At 38.3% G+C, this 24,553-nt stretch overlaps 1 protein-coding gene across 4 annotated transcripts in view; it reads right to left on the minus strand.

Moving 5' to 3' along the window:
* LOC105689114 (ABC transporter G family member 23) overlaps nucleotides 1-23,789 on the minus strand; it is a 32,696-nt gene extending 8,907 nt beyond the window's left edge. The window contains exons 1-3 of one of the 4 annotated variants that reach the window (XM_048650084.1): nucleotides 13,445-13,577; nucleotides 10,173-10,376; nucleotides 2,839-3,081 (exon numbers count right to left, since the gene is read on the minus strand). In XM_048650084.1, coding sequence (XP_048506041.1) covers nucleotides 2,839-3,081; nucleotides 10,173-10,183 — 254 coding nt within the window. In that variant the 5' untranslated portion in view covers nucleotides 10,184-10,376; nucleotides 13,445-13,577. Of the gene's footprint in view, nucleotides 1-2,838; nucleotides 3,082-10,172; nucleotides 10,377-13,105; nucleotides 13,578-23,601 lie in introns of those variants that run through there. The other 3 variants (XM_048650083.1, XM_048650082.1, XM_048650081.1) reach the window with 3 other exon arrangements.
* Between the last annotated feature and the right edge of the window lie 764 nt (nucleotides 23,790-24,553).

Raw genomic sequence — 24,553 nt, forward strand, 5'->3', positions numbered from 1 at the left:
GTTGAATTTGCGATAATGTAATGGGTTATGCCATTGTTCAACGACGGCATATATCCACCGAGGATGTGGAACACGGAGGTATAGTATAAGACTTAATTTTATTATGGAATTGCGCCGGCGAACCTTAAACAAACTTTCTTTCAAATCCACATTTATGCCGTATATAATCGATTGCGCAATAGGATCGTGGATGATGCGGGTAATTTCAATGGGCTCGCCCATTCTGCATTCGGAAAATAATTAAATCGTCATTCCGCAATTGCCGATACATTGAATGCGCGGAATGTGCGTTCGTTGCTGCACACGTCATGAGTTTCAATTTTTCATCTTTATATTTAACGGCGACATATTTGAAGTGCATATAATATGCCTCGATAATATACAGCGACTATCGTTAACGTGTCGAAGGGGGATTTTAAACATCGCCGATTTCTCGTACGCAAATTATTTTTAGAATAAGAAATGTTGAAATGTTAAAGCCCCGTGCTTCGATTACTTATGTAATTAAGTCTTCTAGGCGAGGTAAGAACTCGCCTTTCTACGTGATATACAGAGACAGGTGTGTAAACAGTAATCGTAACGAGGTAAATATTAAAAACACATACATAAGTCTATTCGTTCCTAGTATTACGAATGTTTAATTACATATCCAATTACTCTCGTGATCTCGACTGTCTTCGATCGAGAACTTCTGCCCTGAATTTCATTTTCATTTTCAATTCTCTACGATATGGAAAAAAAAATGGAGCAAAAGACGTGCTTGATTTGTTGGTATATTTACAAGTCGTGGATAATTTCCGAACAAACAACGATATTCAAAAACAATCTCGACTGAAAACGTTATGCCTCGAGTAAAACCGATCGCAATCTGCATTTCGACATCCGCTTCAGCGTTATTAAATTGAATTAAATATTTGATCGATTAGGAATGTTGAAGTTTATCGAGCGTCCCTAGTGTATAAAATCTAAAGTACGCGGTGCGATCGAGATTTCCTTTCGTTTTTTCGAATCTAATAACGAAACAGAAGAAAAAAAATTCAAACCGAACCCACGCGATGACTCCGCGAAACCCAGCGAGTAAAGGTCTAGGACCCCGGTCTAGACTGTTTTTTTTTAAATCGCTTGAAAATCTAAATTTCGAAATTTCAGCCTGGTATTAATAAAATTCCTAGAGACACGTATAGAGATACGCGTATCATATGGGCGGGCTGTAGCGTGCAGTGTAAGAACACCTGATCTTTGAGGTTATACTTCGATCACTTTCATTTTTGCTACCGCCATGCTATACTCGCGGAGAATGTCTTGTCGTCCGTCCTGTTCTTCGCTCGGCGGTTATATTGCGTCATACATTTCACCGTCCGCGATTCGGTTCTGTTCGATTCGGCCAACGTATCTCCGGTAAACCGAAGAAAAACCGTGCTTATTGGCACACATTTCAAAAGACGGATGTTGATTTGCTGAGATCTATCGATCATTTTTGAATTCAAATCTCCTTCAATATGGCGCCCGCCAACGAGAGAGCTTCGAATATCGACTGTTTTTTCGAACGTGTAGAAAAAAAAAAAGAAAGTTCTTTTTGTCGAATCACCGTTTTACGGTACACCTACGTGTGCAAATCTCTTCGACCGGTTCACATATCGTGTGCAAACCTTGGCAATTATAATTTTCGAATAATTATATTGTAACGATGTTCGTGTAGTTTGATGCGCGGGTAAATTTCTCCTTTCTTTTATTTTGATTTTCTTGATTTCATAGTGTTTCTAAATTTTCGAAAAACAATACCCCCAGCACATCGGCTAGTAGATCAGAAAATTTCCTAGCTCGCGTATATTTGATCTTCAAATTGAATAGAAGTGTTAAGTGATGAACGTATCTCGAGTATGCGGTCACGGGGAATTACTAGCGTATTAACGCGTTCGTTCTTATTTTCACATTGTTATTCATCGAAGTACACAAAAACGGAATCGATGACTCGTCAAAATTTCCATGTCGCTATACACAGTATTTTCCTAACGACCATCGGCCATTTGAAAGGAGCAATTATTCTCAGCTCGTCGTGTTCAACGTTGAATTCGATCTTCGATGACGCAAAAAAAAAAAAAAAGAATTTCAAAAAAATTGAGCCAAATTAGAACGATGGAATCCTTTTTCTTTGTTTTTTGACAGAGTACGGATCTGAGCTTGCAAGAATCGTAGAAACAAAATCCTAGATCTACCTGTCGATAGAATTTAGGCAATGAAATATTTGACACCGTCAATCCGAACAACCGGTTCAACATAATTATGTACGCATATAATTCGTGTGACGCAGAATACCAACGGCTCAGGGCAAACAACTTCATTGAATGATTCGGCTAAAATGATGTGTCGATATAATGACGTGGTTCGGATGAGCTGCAGCATCCGATTCAGTCATCCAATTGTAAGAAAAGACCTACTGCAATTCGGCTAAATCTGAATGTCCAAAAAACAAGGTTAAATAACGAGGAGTTTCTTGGCATCCGGACGTATTCTACACTGCAGGATCACCACGCCCGCGGATGATGCTGCATTTTCTAGCATGCACATAAACAATAACGTACGCGATGTGTGATTTGTTTTCTTTTTTTTTTTTTTTTTTTTTACGCGAATTACACGCGCGAAGGTCGAACGGATGAATTTCTTCTATATTCATCGGTTCGTTTGATATTTGCCCATGAATTAAACGAGCCTTAGGGAATAGGTGATACAAAATCTGGCTGCAGAGAAGTGGTATTTCCAAGGTCTGATACGCGCGCGCGTATCGAATAAAGTTTTTCGTGAGTCGTCGAGTCAATTATTTCTCATTCATCGACTCACATGGATCCCTTAGCGACGGTCATGTCGAGGTTTTGCAATACGTGATTTGGATTTTTCGCGCTTCCGTAGGTTTTGGACGCGTGTCGAACGCTGACGGCTTGTTGCCGATTCCAGGCAACGTTGTTCATCCCTGGTGTGGCCATTATAGGATTCGCGTTCATCGTCCCGTCGAGATTCGATTCGTTGTTGGAATTCACCGTGATCGAATTCACCAAACCGCCGCCACCTCCCGCCGTACCATCGCTGAAAACAAAAACAATTTTTTAGAAATTAAGAAAAATTTGACGAGGAAAAAAAGAACGGGCGTTACGCAAAAAATCGAACCACCGCGCTCCGTGGTTTATTTATGTAATGATTAATTGAGAAAATCTTGCGACGTATAGGACTGCGAAAGATGTGTACTAAAATAATTCGTTTAATTGATGTAATTTGCGAAAATACAAAATTGCATCTATGCAACGTAGATCGTTAACGTGTTCTAATTTGCACATATCACATTCAATTTCAGTCGGTCAGCGGATGCATCCATGTGAAAACATATAAAACACCTGTAAAAAATATTATATTGTACATTATGTACAGAAACCGATGCGTGTAGTGCTTATATAGTTTTTCTTACGTAATATCCACGCGGCTTTCTTTTCGTTAACGATAAGTTTCATTGGGCAACCAGTTCACATACATGCAAATAAATGTACAAATGTGCACATACAACGCTCATGTGCAGCAAACGTACATGAACGTAAGGCTATATAATATACCTATACCTAGTCCACATAGACGCGGTTCAGATTTAGGATCGTAGACCTATCTGTACAAATGTATATGTACGTATTATTCGTATAAAAAATGCATACACGCGTACGTGGGACGTTTAATAATTTATATCATGCGATCGATCGTCGGTTGGTTGGTTGGTTGGAGCGTGTTTTGTCGTACGCGATCTATGATTATCATTACGGAGTACATAACTATATATTTGTTCGTGATTAGTTCTCTAACGAGGAAAATAACCTATCTCGTAATTGTCGTCGATCTGCAACTGTACCGACAATGAGATCTGTTGCTCGCGATGCATCGAGTGAAACGCGATAAGATTTATGTTTTGCACGAACCTGCGATACACCGACTCTAAATGATTGCGTATACAAAATATACTATACCATACCTACGACAGATGTAAAGTGTATGGTAGTTGTTCAGCTGCCATATTATACGAGGAATGCATTTCACAGCTAATAAACATTTCAAGATTAACACCTCGCGAGTACAAAGAGATTTTTGTTTTTCGTCACAGTATCGTCTGGTCAAGGGAAGGAGAGAAATAAATTACGACGCGAATACCTCATAGATGCAAATCGTTGTTGAGACTGAAAGTAACAAAGGAATATGTCCTCATCATTTCGCTGGATTATGGAAAACTACGCGTAGATAGGTATAAACATATACGTCGATTCAATTATCGATTGGACCAAAGTACAAAATTATTCGTACCAATTATGGCCGAAAACATATAGAGCGACACGCGTTACAAGATATGTAGATAAGTATTGATCACCCTTTTCCATTGTACTTCCAAGTTTAGTTGTCGAAATGGTAACCATAGTGACTACGTTTCGCCAGAAGGGTGAGTATCCGGGCATCAGGATTAAAATTATTTCAGTCAAAAATTTTGATTACTCGAAACGAATGAAATTCGGGCTCATACCTATGTAATAATGTACACTGCACGGAATTAGATCCTCGTCGTTTAGTGACTATGTGAATTCCACGTCACGTGACTTATTTTTTTAAGTAAACAAAAACAGTAGATTAAACGTAAAAGAGTTGAAAAAAAATCTTGTGGTTTTGATTAACCGGAAATTACGTACGGACGATTTATAAGATATAAATGTCCAACTCTGCATATATATGCATAACTGTACGTGCGCGAGGTATACGTACGTATGTACCCGACCTATGTAAAAGTTTCAGCACATAAACTTCGCGCGGCCATAATTAATCCCGACTAAATTAGAGAAATTAAATAACGTGCTATGTGCCGACTGTAAGTATATAATGTTTATCGTTTGGGTATTAGCTGCGCGAAGGAAGTGACCATTTGTTAATCGAACACGACGCCTCAGTGAAAATGAATCATCCCCGAAATCTAAACTGTTGCTAATTTAGAAAAAAAAAGATAATTATCGGTCGAAAAAGAGATACGAAAACAGCTCCGAGAACCCGGAAGTCACGAAGGTTCAGGGTGTGCAGAGTTGCCTGCTCGCAGTTAGCCATTTTTTCTAGTTTCTGTTTCGTCCCGAAACCAGCGACGACGTAGATGTCGGAAGAGATCGTATTTGAACAAAAAAAGTTTAAAAAAAAAAAAGGATGTCAAATGTCTAAAAAAATGACGAACCCTGCGTGGTCTCAAATTTATTTTACCATTTGACGCCCCCCCCCCTCCCTAAAAAATTTAAAACCTTGATATGAATCGACTTTGATGGAATGCATCGAGATTGAATGCCCTGTATACACTTTCGTTTCGAATTTACCGCTGATTATCACGAGTCAAAATTACGATATCAGTGAAGTAAAATTACATCGACAATTACAACACGTGATAATCTCAGCCGACGGAGTGCTGCCGCATTATTTATGTGCAAATGTAATTGCCTGAACCTAACAATAAGTCTATAAAGATAATTTTTAATCTATAACCGGCAGCAATTTGTGTTGAAGAGTTATAATGTACGGTAGCCATCTATTAAAAATTAAACGTGTAAGAAGCAGCCAGACTGCACCGGGATAATTATTCAAGCAGTTGAAAATTTTAATTATACCGAAGAATATTGCGACCGCGCGGTGCGGTCGGTAGCCATTTAATTTAGTTACATGCTCTCTGTAGCGCAATTAGCCTACGCTCCAACAATTATTGTCATTCGAACGGAGGAAATTTAAATTCCTCCACGCGTCGGCGAAACTGCAAGTACACATAATATCCCTGCATATGTATGCGTACGCGAACGACGTGCATAGTCTACAATGATATTAACTGAATAATTGCACAGTCGTCTCGCAAACGGGGGAGACAATGCCTCTCGAATGACCAAGTCTAATTAAGAAAAGAGTCGAGCATAAGTATAATGCTTTTCGGTCATTAGTCTCGGTGCAACCGCAAACTGCGGGTGGTTAAGAAGCCGATCATTACGAGTCTCATAGGTACGTGAGATAGGAGAGAAGGAGATAGATAGATAGAGAGGGAGAGAGAGAGAGAGAGAGAAGACAATTAAATCCAAGAGCAGAACTGACTTTAAACGAGTAGATAATCTACCGGTACACACGTGCAGCTGGCTGAAAACGCTAATCCATGTCTAAAATTGCACACGTGTGAAATTCGACGAAAATCAGAGTGAAGAAAATAAATGTCTGCACATATACGTATGGGTATACCGTAAGTATTCGCACTGACCATGGCCCAGTAACAAAGGTGATGTGCCAAAAGGAACAGGTGTATATATATATATGTAATACGTATGCATGAACCTATGTATACATAAATGTAAAATATGAGTCACATGGGTAGCGGAGTACTAAGCTGGGTCGGCCTTTCCAAATGGTATTCAAGTCGTAGAATGATTCGAACCGATTATTACGAAATATCACACGCGACATCTTTTCGTTCGAATTTTGAATGCTAAGCATTATTACGTAGGTAGTTGATACACCACATCTTCAAGTGTGGCGTGTATACGGTGTATAAATATTGGCAAATATATCGCTGATCGTGCAGCCGTGTACACGGTTTGTGCAATTTATTATAACTCCGCTAAACGAATTGCACGCGGAATTCTCGACTGCAATTCCACTCGAAACTGGTTCACACATATTTCGATTCCTGCAGATAAACTTCTTTGTACGCCTCGAAATTCGTTTTATATCTGCATCGATTTTGGATTGTAAATTGCATTCGAGTAGGTCTCCGACATTCTGAGCTCAACTATTGTCCAGAAGTGGCGATAAGGAAAAATGCTTGACACAATTTAATTTCATTCTGCGAGAAGTATGAAACTGATGAAGTTTCTTTTCCTATCGGGTTAAATTAGGTTTACCGTGGAAACTGCGCACCTATATCTCCTCGGTGAATGGGTTTCGGCCTGCAGTTCTTGCACTTCGATTACAAGAGTTGAATAACTTGCGGCGAAGAGAAAAAAAGATACAAGTGAAATAAAAAATCCCAGTAATTTTAGCGCGCAAAAACTTTCGAAAGTGTTGTTGTTCGATATCGTCGTCTTGTTTCCGGCGTGACCTTTATATTAGAACGTATATTTTTCACTTTTATTCCTAATAACCGGTGCACGTGCGAAATAATGATACAGATGTCCAATTAAATCGTGACGCCATTTTGCCGCGGAGCGTGTCAACGAATAATAATGGTAATGCAGTTCAGCTCCTAGTGTACGAAATAAATCGACGCGTTATGGTGCATGTATGGTAATAATCGAGCTTTTATATGCGTGAAACACGCGTGAAGAAATGCGTCATGGGAAGTAGTATACATCAGGCGTATACTGCGACACGTGGACGGTCGTCGACGTACACTTGAGTATTGTTCACATAACGTGTAACAATTACACATGGGGTACACGATGCTCCGAAAGGAATCGAGATTTTCTTAATTACGTTTTTTTATCGAGCCAAAATTAACGCTGACCTCTGGTCATATGGCTCAGCTGAACGAGCTGATGTTTTTGTAGACCATTCGGAAATATCCTAATTGGCCACTCGGATTTTTGTGAAAATGTTATAAAAAAAAAAAAAAAGGAAAATAACTACGGACGTTTTATACTGCATCGAACGTGACCTTGCACATATCTAAATTTGGAATAACATCGTTAAAATTATTTTCTTATGAAGTTTAGAACTTTTCCGGATTAAATGAGCATGGAAAATTTATTCGGATAAATCCACATGTACGTAACGGAGGAAAAGCTGGCAGAATTTATAAGTGAGATTCGCTTTTCCAAAAATCCTCTAACACCGATTCTCTCCTCTGTCGAACATTTTGCTATTCCGAGCGTGGAAACCATATACATAGTTCGCTAGGCAAGAAGCGTACGTGAATGTATTAAATGTAATAAAATTATGTACACATGTGTTATATACTGATGACGTCACGTCCGCGGTTCGTAGCTATTAATTATGTATTTATCTATGTGTTACCTATAACTCTTCGTGTCCTCGTTGCATTATAGGTTCAATCGAGTTAATGATCGATTACAGTCGCGCAAACGCGTTAAGGATTAAAACAAAAAAAAAAAAAGATAAAAAATCAAAATAGAATTGAATAAAACGCGGAATACGAAGGTAAAAACTAAAAAGGCAGTGGTTACATACTCGTAACGTTACATTATTTCCATACATGCATCGCCTTTCTAAACGTACAGTATACATTATTGTAAAGCTGCGGTGGTAACGTAAATCCATAAGCAATGTTTTACAGCAGCCCTACCTGCCACCGGACGTTAAACGTCCATTATTACATTATACCAAAATGCAAGCGTCATTTCACGAAATCGTTGCGAAATTTTTTCGGGGGGGGAAAAAATCGTTACATCGATGCACCTGTCAGAGTCGGTACGTCACAAGGCATGCACAAAATTGCGAGTATATATCGCGAGGTAAGTGAATCCGCAAAGTTGACGAGGAAGAAAAAAAGAAATTGAAATTGAAAGAATGAGAGAGGAGATAAATGATATTGCACGATTTTCACCTGTTATTATATTTCTGTCGTTGGAACGTCTCTCCAACTTTCTATCAATAACCGAACAGTGTCAGGTTATTTTTATCAAGCGGCAAAACATCGCTTAGATTTCAAGCGCAGCACCGGTGTGTCCGTGATTCAAAGTTAATTTGTATTTGGAGGTCCTAACTATTCGACCATCGGTGACTCGACGGTGGACTATAGGTAGCCCACGAGAGTAACTAAAAAACAAGCTTCGTTACGATCCAGCTAGCCATAACGGCGGATCACCTCGAAAATAATGTACCGGCTACCTAATACGACTATAATAACGACTCGAAGGATTATTACTAACATCACTTGTTAGATTTAATACCATAACGCGAACGTCTAGAAAATTTTCTCGGTGAACATTCGAGTTCGTCCATGATTTTTTTCTTCTTTTGTACAGATCTGTGATTTTCGTAGGTCTCGTTTTTTTCATCACATCAGTTTTACTCTACCGATGGATATCGTGGAGATGATTATCAGATAATCATAGCTTTAACGAGGTGAATTTTATTTTATTTATTACAATTTTATCTTTCTCGCTTTCCTTTTTGTATTACCTTATCTTTTTTATTTCTTTTATACCGAATTTGGCTTACGCGAAAGGTAACGTGTACATATAATATGTATAATAAACGTATGTATAATATATACTTGCGCAATATGATATTATAATATTCAGCAAAAAAAAGGTGAGAGCCATGGGATTTTATATACTCTATATAAATGGAACACTGAACGCTGTCATATACGTTTCGCGATGTCTGCTGTAATATGTAGCGGAAATTATTGTATGTACATGTTATACAAATGCTTAATATACCTATATACCTAATAAAGCGGTGATAGAAAAATTTCTATCTCTAGCTGATTCAATTTGCAATAAACTATTAACAACCAATCTCCGAGCTATATATATAACCTTTCTGCGTATAATGTGTATACCGCATTTTGTCGGGACAAAACATGTACATATATACTTGCAAAATAGTATACGAGACTAATTAGCACGCGGTAAATATATACAGGTACGCAATACGTGTATCCATACGTCATTTTATCATCTTTCGTTTGACCCATAAAAAATTCTTCAATCAACTCGCAGCATTACGAGAAATATTTGGGAACAATTTATTGATCAGTACCTACGCAGGAAACGCATCGTTACATTTTCGTTATACATGTATTGTATGCATATCCGTACAGCGTCGTATTATAAAGAAACGTAATTCGTGTACGGGATGAGCGCGGGATGATGTTCTTCATTCTTTTTGTATTTTCTGTCTGGAATTTAAGAACGCTTTACCAACCGGTTTACCATTCTCGAATCCACGTACGTACTTACGTATGGATACGCGTGTGTACAGCCAAACATTATACCTATACATGCCGCGGCTCTACTTGAATCTCCAAAATTTCTGTCACTTGAAACCGTTCCGGAATTTTCACGTGAAACCCCGAAGGTTTCTGAAACGCGTCTTTGAGGGAGAAAAGAGAATATGTCGTCGATATATAACCACTAAACTATCCTTATCGTAAAATTAAATGATAAAAAGACACTTACGTTTTTAGCATTACTGCAAATTATACGAATATATTGGCTCTTCTGTCTAAATTGCCGTAAAATTGAACGGCAAGAGCCTTAAATAATAAATTATTTTCAGACTCCAAACGATTGATTTTCTTCTTTGTTTTTTTGCTTTATTTATTTATATTGTTTTTTTTATTATACTTTCAGCTAACTGCACACGTTCTAGATGAATTAAATCTGCAAAAATAATAGAAAAACAACAAATCACTTTTATATTATAATTTTTTGATTCAAGTATTTCATATTTTATTATCGTATGAAAAAAAATTTTTGATTATGCAGACACTCGCGTTTACTTTTTTATTATCTTCTTGTTTTTATATCTTCGTTATGATCATTCCAGTCAATTTATTTTTATCAGATTCCGATATGGCGTGTTTCCAAAAAAAAGGAAAGGAAAGAATCGATTCGACACGTTTTTTATCCAATATGTATCGCATCTTTTGGTGAAATTATCATCATTATCGATATTGTTATCATTATTGTTATCACACCGCGGTATTACCGGGATATATTAATGCGTTAAGAAAGGTTCGCAGTTACGTTACACTTTCTACGAACCGTTATAATATTTCTTACGCTACCGTTTTCTTTGACTTCGACGCGGCTGCCGAGACATTCGAAAATCGAACGAATATATCGAAAAAGCGAAGTATCATTTTCAATCGTTGAAATTTAAACGAATGCGTGAAAATCCCCCTTGCAGATCGCGCAAACGATATTACGAATAAAATATACAAGGAATCGATAACTTCCGGTTTTATAATAACTCAAATTAATTCTAACGCGCAAGGTCTTCATTTGGTAACCTCGTCAATGGTATTTCATTTGATTTTTTTGTTTCGTCTTCTTTTTTATCTCCATATTCCGTTTACGTGCGAATCTTTAATGATCATACATTTGAACGAGAATGGAGATAAAAAAAGGAAAAAAAAAAACAACTCGATGAACGCGGTATATTATTCTTGGAGGTTGATCCATGAGAACGAGTCGCTATATAATTGATTAAAAATTTCGATCAATTAAACTAGCATGTTTCCTTAAATCCGAACTTGCGTCATATAACCGACGCGACTGCCGTGCGGCACGGGGTGATATAAGGATTTCTATTATATACATTTAGCTAGGAGTTATACGAAATGGAAAAACTTCCGTTTTATATTACATGCAGGCGCATATACAGGTATTTAATCGATTCGGCTGAAATATTATATCCAATATTAAAATATGGGTGTATATTATCAATTCGCGAGGAGTCTCATGCATAATAATTTTGCGACTCTTTTTACACGAGCTCATATCTTTAAATGTCAAATGACCAAGGCGCAATAAAAACCAAAAATTAAATAGAGAAGGAAAAAATCTCTGTATTCGTTATTTTTTCAATTTTGAATGTTTTTTTTTTAATCCGTAAATCAATTACAATCAATGAAAAGGCACACGATTAATAATAGTGTCGGAGTTCATATGCATTCAGTCTAATTTGATGTTTATTTTATTATCGTCATTATTATTGAGGGATTTAGAAAAAAAATGAAATAAAATTTTCAATTTGAGAATCAAAAAATGGCGATTGTAAACGAAGGAAAAAAAAAAAATAACCCCGACGGAATCTGCGCCGATAAATTTTTTTTTACATGTTATAAATCGCGGACAAAAGTTTTACCTGTACGCAGTGGCGCGTATGGTTACTTGCATTTTCCTTTGTGCCTCTTAGAAAGTAACTATATATGTATATAAATGTTCCCAGGTCTTTCATCTTGGGCGCTACCCATACCAACGGACTGTATAAAGGTGTACGATTTCTTCAGAAAATTATTCAAGGTAGATGTACACATACATATGAACGTTGCCATGTATTCAAAGAAATTGTGAAACCATGTACAGATTCACTCGTGAATTTCACCCGACGATTCTACTATGATAACTGTATGATCTTTTATTTCATCCTGTTTACCCTCTCCGTGAATTTATTTCGATCGCGAAAATTCAACGTACGAATTGAACGGAAATCGGTAATAATTATTCGCATTTTCCATGTTTTAATAAACAGAACAATTACAAGGGATGTTTTTTTTCTAAGCAATGTTGAATAAATAATTAAAGTCCACGTGTATATGGTATGTGTGCGCGAGTTAAAGGCCGGAGAACCTGCGGTCCTTGGAGTTTGGTCGTGACAAAAAAAAAAAAAAATAAAAAAGCCAAGACGAAAGAGAAAAATCGCAGTGATCGCGACGCGCGGTAACCGTGCGATGAGGACGATTTTCACGAGCGATAATATAATTTTTATATCCTACGGACGCCCGATTTTTTTTTACGCCCGATTTAGCCCGACGAGTGATCGTTTCTTTGCGGAAACACATTTACTTGGCACAAATATCGCGCAAAAGTTTTTACTTTCTTTTTACACGGTCAGATTCAAGTGAATAATTAATCTTCGGTAAATAAGTAAGATCGATCGTCCGGTATTCGAACGATGTACCTACAGGTTTTAGATATCGTATATTTAGCCGGTAATTTATCGATCGGAATTTTCTGTCGGAGCGGAAAAATGAGGTATGTGCAGATTGAATGATTGACAGAAGAGATAATTAATGCGTGTTTAATTATTGGAGTAATTATTTCATAAGTTTATATGTTGGATAACCGATTCCATGGAAACAGAACGAAAAAAAAAAAAAAAATGGCGTCATCGTGTCGCTCTGTTATTACGATTTTTCACAATTTTTTTTTTTTCCGTTTTTTTGCACATCGATTATTATCGAGATATCATTCGATAAATATTTTAACAATCGTGATATAAGATTATCGATTTTAAAAAATTATTATTCGATTTTATATAACCTGGTATGTATGGATTTAATTTTAGTGTTAGCGTAAACAAATATCAAATAACGTCTACCTACTGTAAAATATAAATAAATATTCATCCAATGAGCGAAACGCACCACTTCGAGTATGATTCATATAAAGTGATCGTCTGGTTTTATTATTTCTTTTATTTTTCAACTTTTATATACTGCACACAAATGAAAGTGATTATTATTTTTACATATATTCAATAATCATGTATCACACTGCACACACGATGAATCCAGATTCCTTGATTTTTTTTTCTCTTCCCGTGTACGTACGTTTCGGTTTTATTGAAATAAAGCTGCGCGTTCAACGGAGGGGCGAATAAATTGAATCAACGAAACTAATTGTTACTACGGACGATAAAATTCCGTTCATAATATACATACGTTTTTAATATATATATATACATATATAATAATCGCGGAATCGACCCTCTCACGGACTTTCGTGTTCGAGTCCTGAAGCAGACTGGTCAGTTTAGATTGCCTCGCGAAGTCCGTCGCGCGTTCTGGAGTGCGAACCGTTGCCCCTCTTTTTCCCCGCTCAGCGCACGTCCCTCTCTCTATAACTTCACAGCACTCTCTCGACTTTTGCCCTCAACTTACCTCCCACCCTTTGCGATCGAACGTTAACTGCATCTATACGGTATATACATCACTCTCCGTCTACCTGCTCCAGACTTACCTTTATTCACCTGCCTCGTGCATCACTTGCGCTCCGCGTAATCCTCCCGACTCGCGTTATTCGCCCGCATTCATTTTTATTCGTGAAATATCCGTGGCGCGGACGTAGGAGCTCGTGAAATTTTGTTATACGCACATTCAGGCGACTCGTATGTCACACGCATGTAACTGACCGCGGCTGCAGTTACCTCGAAACTTTAGATGGTTTGAATCAAAAAAAAAAATCATTTTTTAGGCACAGAATAATATCGTCGACACATTCGATATAACGTGCTTGAATAATCCTTTAATTGCGGAGTCCGATGAGGAAGAAATAAAAGTTCATAAACTCCACGCAATTAAAATTTCAACGCGTGCAGAGAATAACTGTCGCTTACCCACTCGTTAAAGTCTCCCGATTCTGGAGAGCTCGACGCAGCGGTACGGTGTGTTGCATGAATCCAGGCGCGCTGAATATAGGTGGATTTTTTTTCAATAATCGTTCTTGTCAATCGATCGATCAAACAAATGGGATCAGAACATTTGAGTGCGCAGGGTCCATTTCAAAATAGATGAACTACCATTTAATTATTAATTATATGAATATAGGCGATCAAATGTGCGATGACGTGTAAGTCTGATAAATGAGATGGAAAAAACAAAGGTAATCATACGAAGGTTTTTCATGACCTGACTTGATGAATAATTTTTTTTCCACAATCAGTAAACAATCGAATAAAAAATTTCTGCATGCGACATGAGATGACGGCGATACGTCCACGTATTAATACAGCGCTTAAAATTTCATGCGCGGTTTTATGCGCGCGGTAACGTGCGTAAGCGGTCAATGATAATGACGTGTAGAGACGAGACCTCATTTGTAACAATTTTCGTATAACGTACAGTCCAAACGAAGAAGAGTCGGCCCGATATTTTTTCTAAAAATTTAGAATATAAAAATGTCAGCTGTACACAGTTATTCTCTAGGGTATTGTATTCCCCTTGTGAAAAATGTGCAGGTGGAATTTCGGCAGAATAATTTATGGGCAGGTACCTGAATACACCTGTTATACATTAATATTCAACGATTCGAATTTGAATGATTTTCCCGATCAGTCATCATCGCTATGGCAATGATTCACGTCTCACTCAAGCCATAAAAATATGGAAAAGTATTTTACAGTCATGGATGGGGAATCTCCAGCCTTTGAAAACCTCACATCTCAAATATTTGTTTGTTGAAAATTTCGACGTTGGACGGTATTTTAAATTCCATAATGAACTGTACGGTATAACAGAAATCGTGAAATGAAAGTCGCTCACAGTATATGATATATCACACGTCACTAATTTCTTGAAGACGTCAGAGGCCGAGGTTTAAAATTATGTGGAATAATTTATAAAAAATTATAAATTTCATAATTAAAATCATGTGGATAAGATGAAAACCTCCAACGATTCCGGGTATTTTTTGGTTCAAATACCGAAGCTTTAAAATTATTCTTTACTATTAGAATATCGAAGAACGAGAACTCTCGACTGATTTTTTTTTTTTTTGTGTCACGAAATCAATCTAGATTTTAATGAACGTACTACATGTGAAATGTCAGTTGGACATGGTCAACGAAATCAAAGCAAAAAAGGCCAAGTAAAGTACATCGAGAAAAAAAAGGATGCAGGAAATGTGGTCTAAATAATTATACCTCCTATGCATCGAATTATCATTTTCATCTCCAATTTTTTACCATCAAGTACTTTATTTCTAGTCTCGATATCGATAAAACGCATCGGTCGTTTCGTGGAGTGCAGCAGAAATTGGCGTGTCTTTTATCGCGGAGGAACACCGAGTATATAAATTTACTGAGGCAACCAAAGTCTTATGGGTATCCCAACCTTGACTCGTTACGGATATGGCAGGCAATATAATTATTATTTGCGTACGCAACTTGCAAACAAAAGGCCGCAGAAGAGACAATTGACGAGGCAAAAGACGAGCAACAACTTTTGAAAATTACAATCCGTGCAAAGTGCTCATTATACATCATTGCATCGACTGAATTGTGATTTTATTCATTGGAGAGTAACTACAACCATGGGGAAAATAATCTCGAAGGTTGCTACGAAATGAAAAAAAGAAAAAAATGGGTCATAGTCAATGGCGAAAAAATCAATGTTCGACTCCAGATCTGTATAGATACTAAATCACATGTACCGGTACAAAAGCGGAAAAAGTGGCTATATTGACGTCATTATCCTTTAAAATGTAAATTATAGACCAACATAGGTCGGACGGTTCCACGTCCTTACGTGCTTACGAGAAAAATTATACGACAAAAATCTCTGAATAGCTAATGCATCAGGAAGTTATAATGTATTCGAAAATAAGGCTGTATTTGAAGTAGAATACTAATGAGACAATGGACCAAGGTTTTTCAAAAGTGTAGTATATAATACCTATGTACAGGTATATCGGTACATTACACGCATGTATATATTATTTGACGCATGAACATTTCTATATATTTTCTATATAATCGCATACACACGATGTTAACGTATATATTCGCAAGTTCAACTTGTTTTGCCCGCGAAGCGACTCAGGTTTTTGTAAAGTAGACATGTAACTACATGTGTTCCAAAGATCATCCTTCTACCATTATTCAAATAACTTCCAACGTTCCAATCAATTTAATCCATCGGCCAATCCAGAGATAATCAAATTGGCATCGGGTAAAAAATTAATTTTTTTGTCCATGGATTTTTTCTTCCCCATCCGCACCGTACCGCATACCTATCTTTTTACCTCAAGTTGTTTATTTTTCGCGACAAAATTTTCAGTCTCAATTATATTACGCGCTGACTGACATCTTTTTTTTGCGAATAATTCTTTCGTTTTTTTTTTTACCTCCAGCGGTAATAACGTAGTAATCATATTATATTTCATTGCTCGGAACACGACCCAATCGTGTACAAGGATAATAATATTAAATTATGCACGATAGCTGATAAAAATAGCTTTTTTTGTATACCCATCTCGTACGAATGAAGGTATATCGAGTGTTTCAAAGCAGATACAAGTATGTATGCGAGAAATGATAAAAGAACGCGCGGGACGAATCGGAAGATATTCAAAATGATAATCATCACTAACAATCAGCCATCTTTTGTACGGACTTTGAACGTAAACGGCGGACCACTGATTTTCACCTGCCCCTGTTCGTCGGTTTGAACCGGACTGTGTCACACTGGAAAAGTAAAGATAGCGAACTAGGGTGAATTCCGGTCGCCGATTTTTTGGACGTCATTGCTATAAACGCGTCGGACCTCAGGGTTCCGTTCTCGGATGGATCCAATTTCGAGTCCATCGTCGTCAAGCCGTCGAGAAACGCACGGAAATATTCCGGACGTTCCGTCGATCCGATTATCGAGTGGTTCGCGTCGTTTATTAATTGATTCTCGTTGAACAAGTGAAAGAAACGAGATTCTACGGATGTCGATCATGCACACCCATGCGGCGAACGTTCACGCTCGCGAGACGACGCATATAGCATGGTATATAATAGTCACCGGTCAAGATGGACGAACACTGACACTTTCCCTTCGCGCGGGTTACACAATGAACTTGTGGCCAGAGTCACTCACTCTGCAACGATGACGCAACTCGAACGTTACAAGTCTTATAGCATCGCTCGGCACCGCGGACTGAAGACTCGATCAGACCAATTGCACCCAAAAATTGTTCACGATTCTCCTCGAAGTAATTTCATGCTGATCTGAATTATTCCGAACGAAGAGAAATACGAAGTATCGGGGGCGATTTTCGCTACCTCTGCAATTGCGACTGGAGCATCCGCACTTTCTTGGAAAATGAACTCGAAAGTAATCGTTGAGTAATCGCAGTGTTACAGGAATCTCTCGATTGGACGTACATCGTGCGGCGCACCTGTCTCTCGTATTCCGAGTACAAGTGCACCGGTGTTGATCGCTTTTTCGTCATTCTTGCCTTAGTTTCTAAGGTCGTTGGGTTGGGTCGTTTAATTTTATTTGTTGCATAAGGAATGGAGAAAGATAAACGGAGAGAGAAAGAGCGAAGTCCCCGACCACGTAGACGTTGGTTGGGTGCAGGAGGAGTGTCGATACTGGGTCACTGGAATATCCACTTTCCCCCGTTGTCTAGCGAACACTATCATCACCGTCATCAATATTCTTCCAATTGATTGTATATTGTACCGAGCACTCCGACCGTGCACAATAATGTACGTACGTACGTACGTATAATTCAAGCTATCATCCGAAGGTCGTATTACGTCCTAACAGTGTCCTCACACGCATTGTTCTGTTATATAATAATTCGGAGTGTGCTTATTCAGGTCCGAGAAATTTGTACGGACGATTTCTTTATACCAATTGTCATTCGATCGAGCGTCGCGTTCGACTTCTTCTGTGACCTCGACATCCAAAGGCGTCGTTATATTTATACAAGCCGGTCGTCGAATTGACCGCGACATTCCTTCCATTCCGTTCCATCGAACGATTTGTCAAAAATTCGTTAATTTCGTTCATCTCCTCTACTACCCCCGACCCCGGAAGTAGGTACGCGCGTACCCAGGCGTCGGATTTAATTGGGACGACGAATAGAAATGGTGCAGCGGGGTTTCGGTATTTTCATTTCGTTTTTATTTCCACCGATTTATTTCGTATCGCGGAGGAAGTTGTGATTCGGATTGGCGGGTCGGACGACGGTTATGCAAGGCGGTTGCTTTCTTGAATAATTTCAGCGATCTAGCGGCTCGTAATTGTCACTCCTTTTGATTAAATAATAAGGAATCGATAATCACCAGATCGTAAACTCGTTATACGAGAAGTCGGCTTGTAGTCACACGCGGGCTTTTCACTTCGGACATCGGGCAACCAGAAATGGTCTTTACAAATGGAGAATTCATAAGTCGAACGGACCTAGCTACCGTATGCGAATGTACTTAATGATAATTATCCAGGTCTGTGAGTGAAAATGTATACGTCCGATTACGAAACTTTATTTTCGACTTTAGAAACAACAATGAGTTTGTAGTTCCCAAACGTGAGAAAAGAACGAAAAATTTCAGACGATGTTTCAGACGAATCACACTCGCACACGAATGAAATTTTATACATCACAACAAAAACGAAGTACATAAACAACATACCGGAATACGTGAACATTGCTTCAGACATTCGGTAGAACTGATATAACTATGTGAAAAATTGAGCAAATTACCTGATCAACGATTGATAACAGTTTCTTGGGTTTTTACTATATTTGCGAAAATGTTCCGCCTTCGCATTCAGGCACAACAAGACTGTTAGAGTCGTATGAAATTCTATCAAACCATCAATCGCACGGTTGTACAGCGTAGAACGATATATTTGAGAAACAAAAGTAGAATGACAAGTTCAATTCACAAGGTATCAGGTTGTACATACGTGCTGTTATAATAGGAGTTATTTGCAACGTTGCGTCCGAATTATAAACGATCCAATTATTCTCAATAATCTCGAAAAGTCAATAGCCAATCGGTCTAACGTGTCTGATAAATATTTGCGTCGATTACCCAGCTAATTATCATTATGATAATTGTTATCATTGTTAATTTAACGTTGATTGGAAAGAGGTAATAATGCCGGGGAACGAGGGAAGACCGTTCCAACGATACGTACGTATATGCACGCGTATTCAATAACGTAAGTTGTATTGAACGGTAGCGATTGAATGCGCGTTGCTGAATTCGGTGACGATGGTTCTCGTCTAACCGAACCTCACCGCATTGAAATCGCTTTATTAATTTGGCGTCAATCGTATCCGAAATGGTCGATGACATTGAAAATTTTCAACTCATAAATGCATAGGAATTACATATCTACCTGTGTGTATGCTGACCTATTATATACGTACACCCTAAACGTATAATTTATGAAAATTTTGCTATCCACTAAAAAGATGTAACTATATACCTACGCGTGTGTTAGATCAGATTGATATTTATCAGTTATAATAATTATCCAGGCGCGTGGTATACATTATACCGATTGCCGATCCTACAAGACTTATCGATTCAAGAATTTAAGAATTTTTTTTGAATCGCGATCCGCCGATGAAAAATCTGACGTAAAGAAAAAACTTTATGGCTGATCGTCTGTGGTAAGATAATCGATGAATCTCTGTTTGATGATTTACAATTTGGTCTTGAAACGATGTCCATAGTATACATTGCGTAACCCGAACGCTGCAGATCGTGTAAATTTTTACGATGAGTTCTCTCTTTTTACCCGAACTCGGAGCACGTAGCGCATTTCGCTGAGAATCACAGCGGCTAGTCCTTGAAATTTTACGTAAAAGGGAAATTACACGCACGTCCGAATAACCCGGACTGTCAATAATATAACGCGCGACTGGAGACCGAAGAGACTCGTGCATGTGAATGTCCATTTTGGTGTACGGGGGTTTTTGGTTTTTTTTCAAATTTTATATCGGTCTTGCGGTAAAAAAAAAAAAAATCGGATACACAGAGAGACACGCGCGTGTTGCGATTGCGGAATTTATAAGAATACAACCAGAGTATTTGTGTAGGCACTCGGTAATTAGGATGCGTTTCAAAATACCATAATATACGTATCTAGGTGCTCCGTGTGCGTGGTTCGCACGCGGCTAATCATCTTTTGGGATCTCCGACAAAATTGAAGCGTTGCTGCACGGACTTCGCAATGATATATATGTATATCTTGTAATACGATTACACCGATTATTCATGGCAGCGAAAGTATATGGGATACCAATTATTATACGGTTGCGTTTGACGCGTGTATCGCAGTGCAGCAGAATGTGAGTTTGTTTTTTTTTTTTTATTTTCTCTCTTTTCTTCCTCTGCTTCTCGCTCTCTCTCTCTTGACGTATAGAGAGATCCAACGATCCGCGGCTCGCGCAAAAACTTCCTTATAATATGATCTCGATAGGTGAGAGAGGGAAACTGTCTCCGCCACGGGTCGTACAGCAGTTGGATACAACCAAAATGGCGTCAGCAAATGAACCGCGTGCCGAGTTCAACGCAATGAAGCTGGATGGCTGGATCCGGTGAGAAAGTGGTCAGTCAACAGGGTTACGTAAATACGTTCGACGACGTCTGTATTCTCCGAAGTATACCCAAAGAGGAAAAGTATTATCGAGCGGATATACGCGAAACGATGACAACGAAGACTGCGCCGTAAAGCTAATCGTCGTTTGTCGAAGCTCCGTCGTGTGTCGTATGGATTACAAAACTTTTTCAGGTCTTCATTCCGCGGGCTAATCACTCAAGACTTGGAAAAAGATTCCCCAAAACACCTCACCTTCACAAATCTATCGAAGGTTTCAAAACTATCTGGAATTCTTCGGATTCGCGTTACAGCATCGATCCCGGAACTACTATGTTTCGTAAAATGAGATTTGCCCGCGGGACATCGGTCCGCCTGTATTACATCCACTTACAAATCTATTCTGTCTTTTATTAAAACACACTTAAGTTTCCTCAGACTTCCCACTTCCTCTATTTTCCTCTCACGATCTCGGCTACCGCGCGCAGTTGAGGTATATAGAAGATGATCGCTTATATTCCGGACGTGAAGCTCATTTTATCCAAATAAAAGTAACGTACAAACGCAAGACATCTACGCCGCGTGGGTTGCAGTGAAAGTTTAAAGATCAGGTCAATGCTTTGAAATGACCCAATTATTTCTTTACTTCTGAAGGTTACGAACTTCGGTTTTAACGAAGACGCGTTTCTTAGCCGAGAATCTTTCTCGATCGACCTAAGAATTTTGAATATTTTATCTTATCATAATCTTATTTTTTTATACGGGAAATTACTCGAAGCATAATTCGTTTTGATCCAAATGAGATGAAACATCCGGACGTTGACCGAAGATTACCTGGATATACCCAGATCCGTACATGCGTGTAGTTGTTTCTACAGTTTTTTTATTTTTACGTTTATTATATTCGTCCAAAATGGCCGGCCTCGCAAGGATATTCGTTGGGATATCGAGACTCGTATTTGCAGCTACATAGTACTACCTCACCGCGAGTCTCGGTTTCCTACAACGTACGTAATTATTACTGTACCTAATCTAAACTCACGCGAAAGTTATTTTATAAAGCTGGTATGAGTTTCTCGAAAATTGTACTTCGAAGTCTCCTCCGAGTCACTTATTGTTAGCGTATATTTGAATAGAAATTCGTAAGGGAAATTATATTGCCATCTGTCGGCTGCGTCGAGGAATCGTTCGACAATTTCATCCGCGGTAACTTGTAATATACCTGTCTCGATTTACGAGGCTGACAAATTTAACGGTCAAGAGATTGGTCAAAATTATTGACAGGGGCGATATCAGCTGAGGAGTGATACGTACATATATAGATGAACACACTCGATATACGATCTGAGGATGAGGGTCCAGAATATTTTTTTACTTATTTTTTGGTTTGTCGAGTTTCGTTAGAGATTCTCGAGATCGTGTTACCCGTAGTCCTACTTTCACTAATGGTCGAAAGAATCGTTGATTTGAAAAACTTGATGCCAAGTGAATTGACAAGTCATGATTCGGTTTTGAACAGCCGGCAATTCCTCGGCATTCATTTATCGTTTCTCGGATCTCAACGATCCGGTTGATACGAATCCTCCTGTATATAGATATATCTGAGGCGGATTGTGTCGGAAATTTTTTCCCCTCACTCACCGGAAATCGACGAATGTTCGAAAGAAAACAAATTTTATAATAACAGTAATAAAGCGTTCATCTTCAAACTGGAGGAGTTCAAGGTCTCGACGCCGCCTCTCATGCATGTCCTGAAAAAGCGCCACTCGAGTCATCGTCGGGAATAATAAAACCGCATAAAACATCGTCGTTTAATAATTCGCTTGATGCTAATATCGATGCTGGAGCTTGGGTCAAAGTCATTAGAAAATTTTCCACTTAATTTACCGCACACCTTGCGCCTCAATTGCAGTGTTTCAACTGAATGAAAAAAATCGAATAACCATTCGCTCGCGTTATGTAATTATCATCGATCATTATGAAAATGTAAAAAGAACGGATGAAAAACAGAGCCAATGAAAACCATCGGTAATAACTGCATTTCAATAATTACACGCCAAGAAATTAATCGTTGTAACGAACTATTATACGGTTTTGCGAAGCCGCGACATGCGCAGGTGACAACCGGCGAGAAAGTTGTAACAACTGCAACTAATGACGTCGTTCGAGCTGCAACTGACGTGCAAATTAGCTGCGCGTTTTAAACTATACAGCCTAAAGTTAAGCTGATTCAGGACAATTATTACGGACGAAAATTCCACGAGGAAAATGGCAAGTTTCGGTCAAAAAATTATTCTTTGAAAATGTTGTCGGATAAAAGGAAATTCACATTGGCAGTTTTCGCATAAATATGTTGGGCGAATAGGTAAAAAGGATAATTAAGACCTAGACAACGAAAGTAGCATTCTAATGCCGGAGCAATTTATACATTATCGTTTGGCATGCGTGACACAATATGTCAGGCAAAATCATCATAAATTGACAATCTGTATTCAATGAGCGAACTATCTGCCATCATAGAGCTTCTCGCATTCTTGGGATCTCCTCTGTTGTACACCGATAGTGTTTTTCCGGACTATTTGTAACGAGTTATCGCGGAGACCATTAATTTTTTGCACATGCAATTATCGCTATGACGATACATGTACATACTTCTGCACCTGATCAATGAAATGCATCGATCGGTTTCCTCGGGATGAAAAATCCCCGAATGAAATTCAGTTTCTTTAATGTTTTAAAAGAGTGCAGATATTCAAATAATCAAATCCACGAACCTTATCAATCCAGCGCTCCAGCTGAACATTTTTCTAATCCTCTCACTCTGCGACGCATCCTGAGTAGTCATCTTGTAAATCACACTTTACTATTTTATCCCTTTTATGTTATATTTAAGCACGATTCGAATGATCACCAAACTTCGATTTTTAGGATTCAAAATACGATCGTCTTTTCACACATCATTTTCGTCAATTATTTCGGCAGTTTGTTCCGTCGTCACTGTGCACGTAAAATTGTACGATATAAAGAAAAAAGGATGAAACAAATACAAATAGAAAAAAAAAAAAAACTTAGAATATACTTGCTTGAAATTCTTCAGTCTTATAAAATTACAATCTACGATCGATCTAGAATGTTTAAATACATGCAAATCATCGGTATAATGAAGGCAATTTGGTTCTGATGACATCGATTAATAAATCTGATTCAATTACGGTTGGCACGCTATACTCTATTGACTTTCAACTAAATGATATACTCCTAAGATTACTACCGTCAATACCACCGTAATTGCAAAATATGATCTCTACGGAATTCTGATTCACTCAGGTTAAACGATTCTGATTCTAATGTTATTAGAAAGTACGGTTCGCATCATCGCGCGGTATATCTTTTATTATTATAGCCGCAACCTTCGCATCTATAACGATAAGTTTATTGAACTTCAATTACTCGATGAATTCATTTAACATCCCAGCCATTATCAGATAGGGCTGTACATCGTCACCGTATAGCATTTATCCTTCTAATGGAAAGTAGAAGATCTTTTATCTGCGACAACCGAACGGTCGTAGTCATTTTCTTTTTTTTTGTTCCTCTCTTATGGCAAAGGGTTCACACTCCGGCCTAAATTCACGCAGGTTCAAATTTACGTTGTAAAAATTCAAAGTCACGGCGACAACGATCGCGATACAATTTCTTACTGGTAATTTCGTCCGATCCGAACGC

The sequence above is a fragment of the Athalia rosae genome, chromosome 2, assembly GCF_917208135.1.
Source record: "Athalia rosae chromosome 2, iyAthRosa1.1, whole genome shotgun sequence".
Taxonomy (NCBI): domain Eukaryota; kingdom Metazoa; phylum Arthropoda; class Insecta; order Hymenoptera; family Athaliidae; genus Athalia; species Athalia rosae.